The sequence below is a fragment of the Ranitomeya imitator genome, chromosome 3 (genome assembly GCF_032444005.1).
Source record: "Ranitomeya imitator isolate aRanImi1 chromosome 3, aRanImi1.pri, whole genome shotgun sequence".
Classification (NCBI taxonomy): Eukaryota; Metazoa; Chordata; class Amphibia; order Anura; family Dendrobatidae; genus Ranitomeya; species Ranitomeya imitator.
This window is the reverse complement of record NC_091284.1, coordinates 470175469-470190318: the sequence shown is the minus strand read 5'-3', so window position 1 is coordinate 470190318 and position 14850 is coordinate 470175469. Positions and strand designations below refer to the sequence as shown.

Below are 14850 nucleotides of genomic sequence, written 5' to 3'. Positions count from 1 at the left end.
GTAGTATACAGCACAGAGCCACGTAGTACACAGCACAGAGCCACGTAGTATATTGCCCAGCCACGTAGTATATTGCCCAGCCACGTAGTATATTGCCCAGCCACGTAGTATATTGCCCAGCCACGTAGTATATTGCCCAGCCACGTAGTATATTGCCCAGCCACGTAGTATATTGCCCAGCCACGTAGTATATTGCCCAGCCACGTAGTATATTGCCCAGCCACGTAGTATATTGCCCAGCCACGTAGTATATTGCCCAGCCACGTAGTATATTGCCCAGCCACGTAGTATATTGCCCAGCCACGTAGTATATTGCCCAGCCACGTAGTATATTGCCCAGCCACGTAGTATATTGCCCAGCCACGTAGTATATTGCCCAGCCACGTAGTATATTGCCCAGCCACGTAGTATATTGCCCAGCCACGTAGTATATTGCCCAGCCACGTAGTATATTGCCCAGCCACGTAGTATATTGCCCAGCCACGTAGTATATTGGCCAGTGACGTAGTATATTGCCCAGCCACGTAGTATATTGCCCAGTCACGTAGTATATTGCCCAGTCACGTAGTATATTGCCCAGCTACGTAGTATATTGCCCAGCCATGTAGTATATTGGCCAGTGACGTAGTATATTGCCCAGCCACGTAGTATATTGCCCAGCCACGTAGTATATTGTCCAGCCAAGTAGTATATTGCCCAGCCACGTAGTATATTGCCCAGTCACGTAGTATATTGCCCAGCTACGTAGTATATTGCCCAGCCACGTAGTATATTGCCCAGCCATGTAGTATATTGGCCAGTGACGTAGTATATTGCCCAGCCACGTAGTATATTGCCCAGTCACGTAGTATATTGCCCAGTCACGTAGTATATTGCCCAGCTACGTAGTATATTGCCCAGCCATGTAGTATATTGGCCAGTGACGTAGTATATTGCCCAGCCACGTAGTATATTGCCCAGCCAAGTAGTATATTGCCCAGCCACGTAGTATATTGCCCAGTCACGTAGTATATTGCCCAGCTACGTAGTATATTGCCCAGCCATGTAGTATATTGGCCAGTGACGTAGTATATTGCCCAGCCACGTAGTATATTGCCCAGTCACGTAGTATATTGCCCAGTCACGTAGTATATTGCCCAGCTACGTAGTATATTGCCCAGCCAAGTAGTATATTGCCCAGCCAAGTAGTATATTGCCCAGCCAAGTAGTATATTGCCCAGCCAAGTAGTATATTGCCCAGCCACGTAGTATATTGTCCAGCCACGTAGTATATTGCCCAGTGACGTAGTATATTGCCCAGTGACGTAGTATATTGCCCAGCCACGTAGTATATTGCCCAGTCACGTAGTATATTGCCCAGCCACGTAGTATATAGCAGAGCCACGTAGTACGGTATACTGCCCAGCCACATAGTATATAGCAGAGCCACGTAGTATATTGCCCAGGCACGTAGTATATTGGCCAGCACAGAGCCACGAAGTATAGAGACTTAAAAAAAAAAAAAAAAAAAACATATACTCACCTTCCGAAGGCCCGTTGGAAGTCCTGCTATATTCACCATCCGCCACCTTTACCGCTCCTCGCCACGTTCCCGGGACCGCTCCATTGCAAGCGGCAGCTTCTGCTCCCAGCTCTGGTGTGAGCAGGACCTATGATGACGTCGCGGTCACATGACCGTGACGTCACGGCAGTTCCTTGTCGCACACTAGCGCTGGGAGCGGAAGCTGCCGCTTGCAATGGAGTGGACCCGGGAACGTGGCGGATGGTGAGTATAGCAGGTTTTTTTTTTTTTTATTATTTTTAACATTACATTTTTACTATTGATGCTGCATAGGCAGCATCAATAGTAAATAGTTGGGGGCACACAGGGTTAATAGCAGCGGTAACGGAGTGCGTTACACCGCGGGCCGTTACCGCTGCCATTAACCCTGTGTGAGCAGTGAATGGAGGGGATTACGGAGCGGGTGCCGGGCAGTGAGTGCAGGGGAGTAGGGGAGGGACTAATCGGACTGTGCCCGTTGCTGATTGGTCTCAGCAGCTGCCTGTCATGGCTGCCGCGACCAATCAGCGAACGAATAACCGTGACAGAAGGACAGACAGACAGACGGAAGTGACCCTTAGACAATTATATATATAGATTAGTTGATAAAACAAGACGTATGGTCTTTAATACAGCAACCGAATACAACTATTCTATGCTTCAGGAAGGGGGCAGGGGGTGATTTTAGTACATAAGAGGAATACCCATTGTGGCCATTGTTACTTTTGAGGAACATGACTTCAAATGACTCTTATATTTGGTCTGTCATACACAGGGTCAAACCGTCAGTAGGCAGTTACTCTCAGGCACTGTTCTATCTCACAGTATCCACGCTATACAAACGCCAAATATGCATATTAAACTGTACCTATTCCACCATTTGATTTCTTAAAAGCCATCACCCGGGGGAGCATGAAATCAATGAGTTCTGCCATCTTGACCTGTGTAATGTTAATGCTCTAATCACGTGAAAACTCTAAAAGTTCTCTACGTGCAGCAGATTATCACGGATGTCATCTCACTGCACCAGTAAGCACAGTTCAGACATATTCCATGGTATTTAAGACAAGTGACAAGTCTGGGGTCTTTTTTAGCAGTGTGGCAAGAAGCTCAATCTTCCATCAACAGAATGGATATTTTGCTCAGCAGCCCAGCTCAGAATGTTAGGTCTTCTTCTAATATTTTAGGAGGGCTTTATTCACAGTTGTTTGCCATGTGCGTGCCGTCTGACAGCACATAGATACGATATTCCATGGGGCTGACATGTCAGGTATTCTTTACTGACTGAGGGTCTGCATAAAAAAAAATTGAGACATGTCCAACTGTGGTCCGTTTTGCATATAAAAAAACCTCACTCATACAAGCAAAAGGATCAGTGAAAAAAAAACATACACTGATGAAAAAAGGAGTTGCACAATGGTGGACGCAAAATGGATATGAATGCATGAATAAGGCCTAACTCAATTTTTTAAATCTATAAAACAAATACAAGATATTTGACAATCCCTGTGAAACAACCAGATATTAAGGAGCATAGGCGAAATTAACCCTTAATGTGTCCATTTAAAGCAATTATATCAGTCTGTGAAATGAGAGCCCAAAAAGATCATTCAGAGTGAACAAAAAAATCACTTTATAATCCGCTTTCCACTTTAATTTCTGCAAAGTGGATACGTGAAAAAAGGCTTTGCTAATTAGACAGCCCCACAGTAAAGCATAAGCCTACCTTCCTTTACTGTCCTGCATGTTGGGATTAGCTCCTGCATGCAAAAGTGCCTCAGCAATTTGTGCTATATCAGACATGACTTCCAAGGAGTGGTCCTTCATTGTGCAAGCAGCTACCAGATGGAGTGGAGTCTCTTGTTCCCCAAGTGTAGCAGAATTTACAAGTGCACCATTTTTAATGAGGAAATTGGCAGCAAACTTATCATCTGTTGAAAAATAAACAATTTCACATTCATGATAAAGCATACAATAGAAATAGAATACCAAAACATACCCTGTAACTAAAACTAATGACCACTCACCTCTCTGGATTGCTTTGTGCAACAGACTCCAACCTTTCTTGTCTACCATATCAACATCTGCCCTACTGTTAACTAAGGTCGTGGCTATACCCTCTAGCTTCCGAGACAGTGCAAGATCCAGGGCAAGATCTCCATTTTGGTCCAGCTCATTTAACTTATCAGGCAACTAAAAAGAAAAATTAAACACCATTATTTTGCTAATCTGAATTCTCATGGCAAAACAAAGTAATGCATCTGGCCCAGAGTAGTCATATTGCGACATACACATTACATGCAGTATACTAAGGATACAGAGCAGGAGAAGGACTTGGGGGCTCTGGTTACAAGTAAGCTGAACAGCAGCACTCAATGTCAGGCAGCAGCCGCAAAAGCAAACAAGCACCCAAAAGAGGTACAGAGCAGCGGTGAGTATATTATTACACCTACACGATTACATATACAGTCACATGTAAAAGTTTAGGCAGCCCCGGTCAAAATTACTATTATTGTGAAGCAAGTTGAAGATGATTAAATCTCTAAAAGGTCCCCTAGAAGATTTGTGTGCTCAGCTAACTTTGACCAAGATTTCAGACCTTAAGTAGCCTGTTAGGGTTATGGCTTGTTCACCATCATTGTTAGGAAAGACCAGGTGATGCAAATTTCCCAGCTTCATAAAAACCAAGCCTCGTCTATCCTTGTGCCAAAAAACGGCAGCAATGGGTTCTTCTTTTTAAATATTTTTATTAATTTTTTGAATAAAAACCAGGAATTGGGAATAGGGGAGGGAAAATATAACAGTGAAAAATAGGGAGAGGGAATGGAAAGGGATACAATTAAAAAAAACAAAAAAACTAGAGAACCAAATGTAATACAATAGTTCAACAGTAACAAAACGCATAAATGCATTTAAATGAGTGCGATATTTTGGAAGGACAAGTAAATTACAATTATTTCTTTTATTTGAAAATCTATTAGGAGGTTAAGGAGTATAGAATTTATCAATCCAAATCTTTCATTTTTTCAAGAAATTTTTAATACCACTATTATTTACAGCGAATCTCCACTCCAAAAAAAATGTGTTGGTGAATTTGATCTATAATGTCTTCAAATTTAGGGAGATCTGGCTTATTCCACCAGAGCGCTAACATATATTTGACAACAAGAAATATATGAATGATAATGAATTTAACCTGAGGGTCAACCATTTCCATGTCCGGGGAAAAAAGAGCTCTTTGTGGTGCAAGCACAAAATTATCAGTGAGTGAATTAATATAATTAGAAACTTTTGACCATAGAAGTTTCACCTTTGGACAACTCCATAAAAGATGATATAAATTACCTTGGTGGCCGCATTTCCTCCAGCAAGTTGGTGAATAATCCGGAATTATGTGTGCTAATCTAATTGGGGTATAATACCACCTAGTAATTACCTTAAAGTAGGACTCATGTAAAGCTAACGAAATGGTGGATTTGAAAGAGGTCTTAATAGCATTGTCCCAGCTCTCAGCCTGAAAGGATTTATTGAGGTCAGAATCCCACCTCTATAAGTAAACATTTTTGAAACCAACACCATCTTTATTGAAAATTCTATAGATGTTGTTTAGGCTCCATATATTTTTATTTTTAATATTGCACAGTAGTAAAACGAGAATATCTAGGTTAAGAGGTTTGCTACCTAGTAGTTTCTGAACACCTTCTTTTAAAATTATATAAGGGATTAATTCAGAAAAGGGAAGATTACATTTTATTTTTAGCTCACTAAAAGTGAGGAATTTAATTCCATCATATATATTAACAATCTTTTTAATTCCTGACTTAATCCAGGAATCGGATAGTGAAAAACTATAAATCGTGGATAATAGTTGAAGAGGAAACTTCAAGATTTGTTCGGTTCTGTTTCTGTTACAGTTCTCCCTTGAAGGTTTGAGCAATAACCTCCAAGCCTGAATAACAGCTCTAAAAATAGGATGAGAGGATTCCCTCTGCTGTCTGTGAAATAAGAAGCTGAAAAAGATGTGTTGAATAGACAGCCATGGGATTCTTCTAAGCAGCTGCCTAACACTCTGAAAATGCTGGAGGCTAGAAAATAATTTTTTTTCTTCCTGTTTTCTAGTACACTATGTAATAAAATGAATGGTGTCATTTAAAAGTACAACTCTTCCCAGAAAAAACAAGCCTTCATATGTCTATGTGGGCGAAAAAAAAAAAAAAGAGTTATGACTCTGGGAAGAAGGGGAGGAAAAAAAATTGGAAACGAAAAAAAAAAAAAAAAAACGGGCTACAGCATGAAGATGTTAAAAAAAAAAAAAAAAAGGACTAGAAGCTTTTCTCACAATAAAAGGCATTGTGGGTTATAAGTAATCTAACAATACTTAATGTTCTTCGATTGTGTGAGAAATTAGGAATCCATGTCTGATCACTATAACTATTATAACATTGCCATCTAAATTAATAATATACAGATATTTATACTATAGAAGCTGCAGAAAAGATAGACAGCAGCCACAAACTCCACCTGCACCTCTTTTTATAGGAAACTAACAATAAAAGAGCAACAGTTCGCAATCTATTGCAGACTCTTTCATTGTGTGTCCAAGTTCTATTTTTGCTGTATTGTTACCATACCTGGGAATCCATTTCTATCAGATACAAAAAAACAACATCTTCTCTTTCCACTTTAATTGCTTTATGTAATGGGAATTGAGTCTTTGATTTAAACATTTTGTACAGCAGCTGAGCACTCATTGAGCTGAAGTCTTCCTTTCTTAGGTCATCCTAAAGGTACAAGCAAAGAAAATATCAATTATCATGCACCTGTCTATTACAGCATAAACAGTGCTCAGCGTAAATGAGTACACTCCACCAGATTTGTCAGCAAACCTTTATTTTCCTTTCAGATTCCACATTTCCTCTGGGATATCATTCTACAAAATACTCCCACAAATGTTGACCATTGATTGTAAATAAAATTTGTTATTTTGCACACCCAAAAAAGTAAATTTTCCTAACAAAATCATTAAAGACCATGTTGCAAAAATGAATACACCCCAATGAAAGTCTTAGGACCAAAGCTATGAAAGTCTTAGGACCAAAGCTAATGTTCAGACTATAAAATTCTAATCAACAAAAATTTAACCGCTTCTAAGTACAATTATTCATTAAACATGTCCATCAGACAACTGACTGTAAAAGGGTGTTACTTAAAGAAAACCCTTTCCGAATTCATGCTGTCAGCAATGGCACCACAAGGAAGAGAAATGTCATGAGTACTTGTGCAGCGTCCAACCCGCAGCGTCCAGATGTTTCTGCATAGTGGATGGGATTTCAAGAAACGCCCGCTGCTCACCCACGCAGATGGACATGCGGCGTGTCTCTCCAGACCGCATGTCTATTTAATGTCTAATGTATTGATGAGATAAAACCGCACACTTCAGTGAATACATGCACAATCACCTGCGTTCAATAGCTGGCAGAGTTTTGGACGCAGCAGACATGTGCTACAGAAATGCGCTGCATCCAAATCGCTGCCATTTCCGGAACATGAGCACATATCCTTACAAAGCTGGAACTGCAATCATCTCACAGAGACATCCTGGTGGACCACGAAACACCTAACATGAGCATCTTCTCAGGAGAAGGGTTGATTAAAATTGACATGCAAGTTCACTAGAGAAGTCGAAAGTCAAACTGGAGTGTTTCTGGTGGCACAATTAGGTGTGCACTGCGGAGGAAAGGCATGGATAGGTGTCACCTAAGAAGGAAGCCTCTCCTAAAGCCCATGCACAAAAAAGCCTGCCTACATTTTCCCAGGACCCGTGCTGAAACAGGGATTTTTGTGTTACTCACCGTAAAATCCTTTTCTCCGAGTCATTCATTGGGGGACACAGGACTGTGGGTGTATGCTATTGCCGCCAGGAGGCTGACACTAAGTAGACAAAAAAAAAGTTAGCTCCTCCTCCATAGTATACACCTTGCCACTGGCCCTGACAGCTCCAGTTTGGTGCACAAGCAGTAGGAGATAGAGAAAACAAAACAGCATTAGAGCAAAGACAACATGTCTAGAATAATACTACAGTCTGAACAACCCCATAGACAAATAAAATGAATAGGGAGGGAGCTGTGTCCCCCAATGAATGACTCGGAGAAAAGGATTTTACGGTGAGTAACACAAAAATCCCTGTTTCTCCATCGTCTCATTGGGGGACACAGGACTGTGGGATGTCCCAAAGCAGTCTCAGGGTGGGAAAAAAAGACTCACTGGAATAAACCCTTAGGCACTTACCGCCTATAGGGGAGATACCGCAGCCTGAAGAATTTTTCTTCCCAAACTTGCATCAGCAGAGGCCTGAGTGTGGACATTATAATGCTTAGAGAAAGTGTGCAGGCTGGACCAAGTTGCCGCCTTGCAAACCTGTTCTGCTGAAGCTTGGTGCCGAAGTGCCCAGGAAGCCCCTACCGCTCGAGTAGAGTGCGCCCTAATCCCAGCCGGGATGGCTGCACCCTTGACACGGTAGGCCTCCTGAATGGTGGCTCGTATCCATCTGGCTAAGGTCGACCTAGAGGCTGCGAATCCCTTCCTGTGACCCACAGGAAGAACGAACAGAACATCCGTCTGTCGAAAAGAAGCGGTCCGAGAAACATATCTCCTCAGTGCTCTCACGAGGTCCAGAGTATGGAGAGCTTTTTCCACACGGTGAGAAGGTGCAGGACAAAAAGAAGGCAAGACTATGTCCTCATTGATGTGAAACGAGGAAACTACTTTAGGCAAAAAAGAAGGAACAGGTCTTAATACTACCTTATCCTGATGAAATTGCAGAAACGGCGACTGGCAGGACAAGGCCGCCAATTCCGACACCCGCCTAATGGAAGTTATAGCTACCAAAAACAAAACTTTCCAAGAAAGATACATTAAAGAAACTTCTTGGAGAGGCTCAAATGGAGCCTCCTGAAGAGCGCTCAAGACCAGATTAAGGTCCCAAGCTTCTAGCGGGGCTCTGTAAGGGGGGACCATGTGAGAGACTCCCTGCAAAAAAGTCTTGACCTGTGAAATGATAGCAATCCTGCGCTGGAAAAGAACTGATAAGGCTGATATTTGCCTCCTAAGGGTACTTGGAGCGAGCCCTGAGTCTAAACCAGCTTGGAGAAAAGCTAAAAGATTAAGAACGGAGAACCGCAAGGGAGGAAGACCCTTCTTCCTGCACCACGAGAGAAAAACCTTCCAGGTGTGGTGGTAAATGCGCACAGAAACCGTCTTACGAGCATTAATCATAGTGGAAGCTACCTTCTGAGAAAAACCGGCCTGGGTCAGAATCCAAGATTCAACGGCCAAACCGTCAAACGAAGGGCCCCTAAGTTCTGGTGGAATATCGGCCCCTGCGACAGAAGATCCGGCCGCATTGGAAGCTGCCAAGGAACCCCGGCGATCTGCTGAACGAGGTCCGCGTACCAAGACCTCCGAGGCCAATCTGGGGCGACTAGAATTGCCGGAACTCCCTCTATCTTGATCTTCCTGACTACCCTTGGAAGGAGCGCCAGAGGAGGAAACAGATACGGAAGACGAAACAGGTTCCAAGGAAGGATCAGTGCGTCTACGGCGAGAGCTCTTGGATCTCGATAACGAGCTACGAATCTGGGGACCTTGGCATTCCACCCGGTTGCCATTAGATCCACGTCCGGGATACCCCAGCGTTGGCAAATCTGCCGAAAAACGTCGAGGTGAAGAGACCATTCCCCGGACGCCAGACCCTGACGGCTCAGAAAGTCCGCTGCCCAGTTCTCCTTGCCCGGGATGTAAACTGCCGAGATCACGGAGTGGTTGCTCTCGGCCCAACGGAGGATTTTCCCTACCTCACGCATGGCTGACCTGCTGCGGGTGCCCCCCTGATGATTTACGTAAGCCACAGCCGTGGCATTGTCCGATTGGATTCGGATCGGGTGACCCGCCAGAAGATGGTATAAGTGCTGCAGAGCAAGCCAAATTGCCCTTATCTCCAACAGATTGATTGGAAGAGATGATTCCCCTGGGGACCAAAAACACTGTGCTGTGTGTTGATGAAACACTGCCCCCCAACCGAGAAGACTGGCGTCTGTAGAAACTACCAGCCAATGAACTGGGGAAAAGGCTTTCCCCCCCAAAGCAGAGAGGAGCTCCTCATCCACCAGATGAGAGATTGCCTGACCCGGGGAGACAGACGGCACCGGAGATTGAGAGAAGCATGACTCCTGTTGCAAGCTGACAAAATTGCCTGCTGGAGAGGGCGAAGATGAAATTGGGCGAATGGTACTGCTTCTATGGCCGCCACCATCCTGCCCAAGACCCTCATGCAAAACCGGATTGAAAGAAAACTCGGTTGCTGCAGAATTTTTACCTCCTGCCGAAGGCAGAGAACCTTGCTCTGGGGTAGGATAGTCAGACCCCGAGAAGTATCGAAGATCATTCCTAAAAAAGAAATCTTTCAAGATGGGACTAGAGATGACTTTTTCAAATTGACCAGCCACCCTAGACGGGATAGTGTCTAAAGTGATACTGACGTTCTCTTTGCATGCTTGAAAAGTTGGCCCCTTGACCAAAAGATCGTCCAGGTATGGCAAAATAACTATGCCCCGGGAGTGCAGGATGGACACGACTGTAGACATCACCTTTGTGAACACCCTGGGAGCAGAGGCGAGACCGAAAGGTAATGCTGTGAATTGGAAGGGACGTTCACCTATGGAAAACCGTAGAAACCTTTGATGCGGAGGAAATATGGGAACATGCAGATAGGCATCTTGGATATCTATGGAAGCAAGGAATTCTCCCTTTTCCATAGCCGCAATAACCGAGCGGAGCGACTCCATACGGAAGCGACGAGTGCTGACGAACTTGTTCAAACACTTTAGGTCCAGAATGGGTCTTACCGTCCCGTCCTTTTTGGGGACCGTAAACAGATTGGAATAGAATTCTTGGAACCTTTCTACCCCTGGAACGGGGGACAATGACCCCGTTGGACTGAAGAGACTCGACAGCTTTGAATAAAGCCCTTAGATGGGACTTTGCACTGGGAAGACTGGACGGAAAAAACCGACTTGGAGGGAGAGAGAGAAACTATTTTGTACCCTGAAACCACCAGTTCTCTCACCCATTTGTCGGAAACGACTGATCTCCAGGACTGATGGAACAGAAGTAGACGACCGCCTACCCTGTTGAAAACGACATGAGGGTGCCTCCAGTCATTTTGCCGAGGACCGCGGATATCTAGATCCCCTAGATCTTGATGGCTGATATCGCATTCTTGCCAATGGATTGGCTCTATATGATACCTGGTGTTCCCTGTCTTGGTTAGGCCGACTTAGAGGACCTGAGCTTGGTGCTGCAGACCACCGGGTGTTACGAAAGGATCTAAACCTTGCTTGAAATTGGCGACGAAAAGGTTGCTTCACCTTTTGTTGAGGAAGGAAATTACTCTTTCCCCCTGTGGTATCAGATATAAGTTGATCCAACTTTGCGCCAAAGAGTCGACCACCCTGATAAGGGAGGGAAGTAAGGGACTTTTTTGAAGTAGAGTCCGCCCGCCAATTTCTCAGCCATAGCGCCCTTCTGATAGCGATAGCATTAGCAGCTGCCAATGCTGAACAATTTGCCGCATCCAAAGATGCATTGATCAGATAATTTCCAGCCAAGGATATCTGATTAGACATCTCTATCACTTCTACAGGAAACTCCCTATCCTGAAGAACCTTAGTGACGGACTCTGACCAAGCCATCATAGCTTTGGCGACCCAAGTCGCCGCAAAAGACGGCGCGAGGGCTGACCCTGAAGCCTCAAACACTGACCGAGCCAGACTCTCTAAGAGCCGATCAGTTGGATCTTTAATAGCAGATCCATTGGGAAGAGACAGCAGTGTGTTAGAGGCCAAACGGGACACGGGAGGATCTACAGAAGGAGATTCTGCCCATTTTTTACAAATCTCGGGCGCGAAAGGATACCTGGTACCCAGAGCCTTCTGGCCTAAGAAATTCAGGATGAGAGGAAAACACCTTATGAGGTTGCTTGAATCTTTTAAAAGACACCTTATGACTCGAAGGTAAGGTGGCTACATCCTCTACTCCCAAAGACTGGTTAACGGCCTCAATGAGACTGTCAACTGATTCCTGATAATCAGGAGCTTCTAAATCAAAAGACCCTTCAGAGTCAAGGTCCGAACCATGCTCACTCACTCTCACAGGAGAGGGAGACCGAGAGACGGAATTCACAGATGCACCCGACGGACCGGGAGACGCTGTATGGGTACGCTTCCCCCGCGTCTGCCTAGAGGGAGTACGGCCCCTGCAGGCCGGAGGGTCCTGAGAATCGGAGGATCTTTCCGGAATAGATGGATGAACGTCCCTGACAGGGGTTTGAAGGGACTCAACCGCCTTTGTTAGAGACGCCATAGACTGCGTTAAGGATACGACCCACTCAGGGGGAGGTGCCGCAGTCTCAGATACAGGCATACCCGGCAGAATAACAGGCGGGGTAGCAGGCGGGGTAGCAGGTGGGGGCTCCTGAGCGCGTTTGGGATCGCAAGCTTCACAGATCTGGCTAGTCTGCGCATGCGGAAAAGCAGCCTGGCAAGAAAAGCATGATGTATACAGGACCGTGAGAGACTTAGTCCTTCTAGACATGATGACTATTGCTGCAGAAGCTGCTATGAAAAAAAGCCCCTATGAGCTACTGGGTCTAGAACAAAAAACTGCTGTCAGGCTGAGGGAAGTAGCACTTACCCCAGTCCTGTGTCCCCGACCGTTCTGAGCACCACACTAAACCGTGCTCTGAGCAGAGACACCTCCTTTATAAAGATCATGAGCGGATGAAAGGTGGGAGGAGCCGCCATAAGGATCGTGCCACAGGCCAAATCAGGGAACTTGCTTTCCCCACCTGCGCTCTCCTAGGAACGCTGGGAGCGCGAAACCGGAAGTACGCACCGCCGGAAGGGGCGGAGCTTCCGACCACGACCCCTCAGGAAACTACAGCGACCATAATGCAACTGGTCGCCGGAAACAGTTGCTAGGGGTGGAGCTACCGCCCATGAAGGAAACTACAGCGACCATGATGCCGTGGGCCGCCGGAAGGAAGTGCTAGGGCGGAACTTCCCGTGCTTTGGAAATGGAGAGACATCCTGGCACCGGCACCGTACGAAGTACGCGCCGCCTGCAGTATGGCGATATAACACGTGCAGTCACGCAAAGAAGCAGGAGCCCCCCCCCGCAGCCTCTGACAACACGCCAGGTTAGAGAAGAGGCATAAATGAAAAGCCACATATAAATATATATATATATATATATATATATATATATATATATATATATATATATATATATATATATATATATATATATATATATATATATATATATATATATATATATATATATATATATATATAAATATACAAATATACATATGGGAAAAAGACGGTGCAGGCACCCTAACTCCTTCACCCTTCAGAAGGTGAGGAGAGGGACCGTCTGCCTCCTTAAGCACCGCAGATCAAAACATTGGCGATTGAAGTGGAGGCTGCACGGACAATGCATAAATGCCTGTACAACCTAGGGTTTCGTTACCTCAGGGTGGTCAGGATTTTAGTCCGGCAATCCCACGACGCGGGAAAGTATACGTGGAGGCGACACTCACACGTGCTCGCCCGTTGTTGGTTTGGGGAGATCGGACCCCTTCAAAAAGGTCCGTCGCCCCTATCTTATCCTCAAGATAGCGGAATCTGGGGAAAAACCCAGAGATGTGCCTCCTACGGACACCAAGCATAAACTGGAGCTGTCAGGGCCAGTGGCAAGGTGTATACTATGGAGGAGGAGCTAACTTTTTTTTTTTGTCTACTTAGTGTCAGCCTCCTGGCGGCAATAGCATACACCCACAGTCCTGTGTCCCCCAATGAGACGATGGAGAAAAAGAGGTATTTTTGGAACTAACCGTAACATTTCTTTCTTGGAGCCTTCATTGGGGAACAAAGGTAACCATGGGTGTATGCTGCTGTCGCTAGGAGGCTGACACTGGGCAAAAATGGAAAAAGTAGCTCGTCCGCAGCAGTATATACCGACCGACTGGCACAAAGCACCTCAGCTAGTGTAAAAGCAGTAGGAGAAGCAACCAAAAACTCAACATATATAACAACCCAACAACAAGGCGCGTAGGCCCAAAAGTGGTACAAACAGTTAGGAAGGATGCTGTGTCCCCCAAGAAGGCTCCAAGAAAGAGATTTTACGGTGAGTACCAAAAATTCCTCTTTCTTTATCGCTTCATTGGAGGACACAGGTAACCATGGGGGCGTCCCAAAGCAGTCGCTAGGGTGGGAGCAGGAAAAAAGGCAAAGAAAACAGACTTGGGTCAGCCAGTGCGTAACTGCCGCCTGCAGCACCTTCTGTCCCAGGCCTGCATCAGACGAGGCATGGGTATGAACCCTGTAGAACCTCATGAATGTGTGCACTGATGACTGTAAAGCCAAATCTTGGTAACGAACTGCCCAGGAATGCTCCACTGCCCGAGTGGAGTGAGCCTTCACCCCAGAGGAGGCTGTTTGTCCTGCACTTGGTATGCCTCCAATATTGCCAAACTAATCCAATGGGCAATAGTGGATTTAGATGCAGAGAGCCCTTTGCGACAATCTTCGGAGATGACAAACAGTGCATCAGAGTGGCGAAAGGAAGCAGTCCTAGAAGATAGGCTCGGATGGCTGTGACCAGATCCAACTTGTCGAGGGACTTCTCCAGGAGATGGACCGGAGAGAGACACAGAGAAGGAAGGATGAGGTCTTCATTAATGTGACACGAAGAGACCACCTCAGGTAGGAAAGAAGGAGCGGGTCTGCAAACTACCTTGTCCTGATGTATTATCAGGAACAGAGAACAACAGGATAATGCCGCTAACTCAAATTCTCCTAATGGATGTCATGGCAACTTTCCATGACCGGAGAGAAGACGGAATGGGCTCAAAAGGAGCACGCTGGAGTGCATCAAGGGCAAGGTTAAGATCCCATGGATCTGTCGGAAGACGATAAGGATAAGGAGGTGCTAAGTGGGCGGCTGCTTGAAGAAAAGTATTTACCTGGGAACGAGAAGCCAGATTTAGCTGGAAAAGAACTGACAGAGCAAAAACCTGACACTTTAAGGTACTGAGAGACAGGCCAGAATCAACACTCACTTGTAGAAACCCCAGGATGGAAGGAAGGGAAAAAGACATAGGGACCAAATCGTTGTTCTCACTCCACCGAAAGAAGGCCTTCCAGCATCTGTGGTAGATACGCAAGGATGCTGGTTTTCTTGTCCTAATC

At 45.3% G+C, this 14850-nt stretch overlaps 1 protein-coding gene across 1 annotated transcript in view; it reads right to left on the bottom strand.

The window, feature by feature from the left end:
- Window positions 1-14850, bottom strand: part of LOC138670275 (rabankyrin-5) — an 84547-nt gene that overhangs the window by 46197 nt on the left and 23500 nt on the right. Inside the window, exons 6-8 of the mRNA XM_069757470.1 lie at window positions 6172-6321; window positions 3568-3733; window positions 3267-3471 (exon numbers count right to left, since the gene is read on the bottom strand). Of these exons, the coding sequence (XP_069613571.1) occupies window positions 3267-3471; window positions 3568-3733; window positions 6172-6321 (521 nt within the window). The remainder of the gene's footprint in view (window positions 1-3266; window positions 3472-3567; window positions 3734-6171; window positions 6322-14850) is intronic.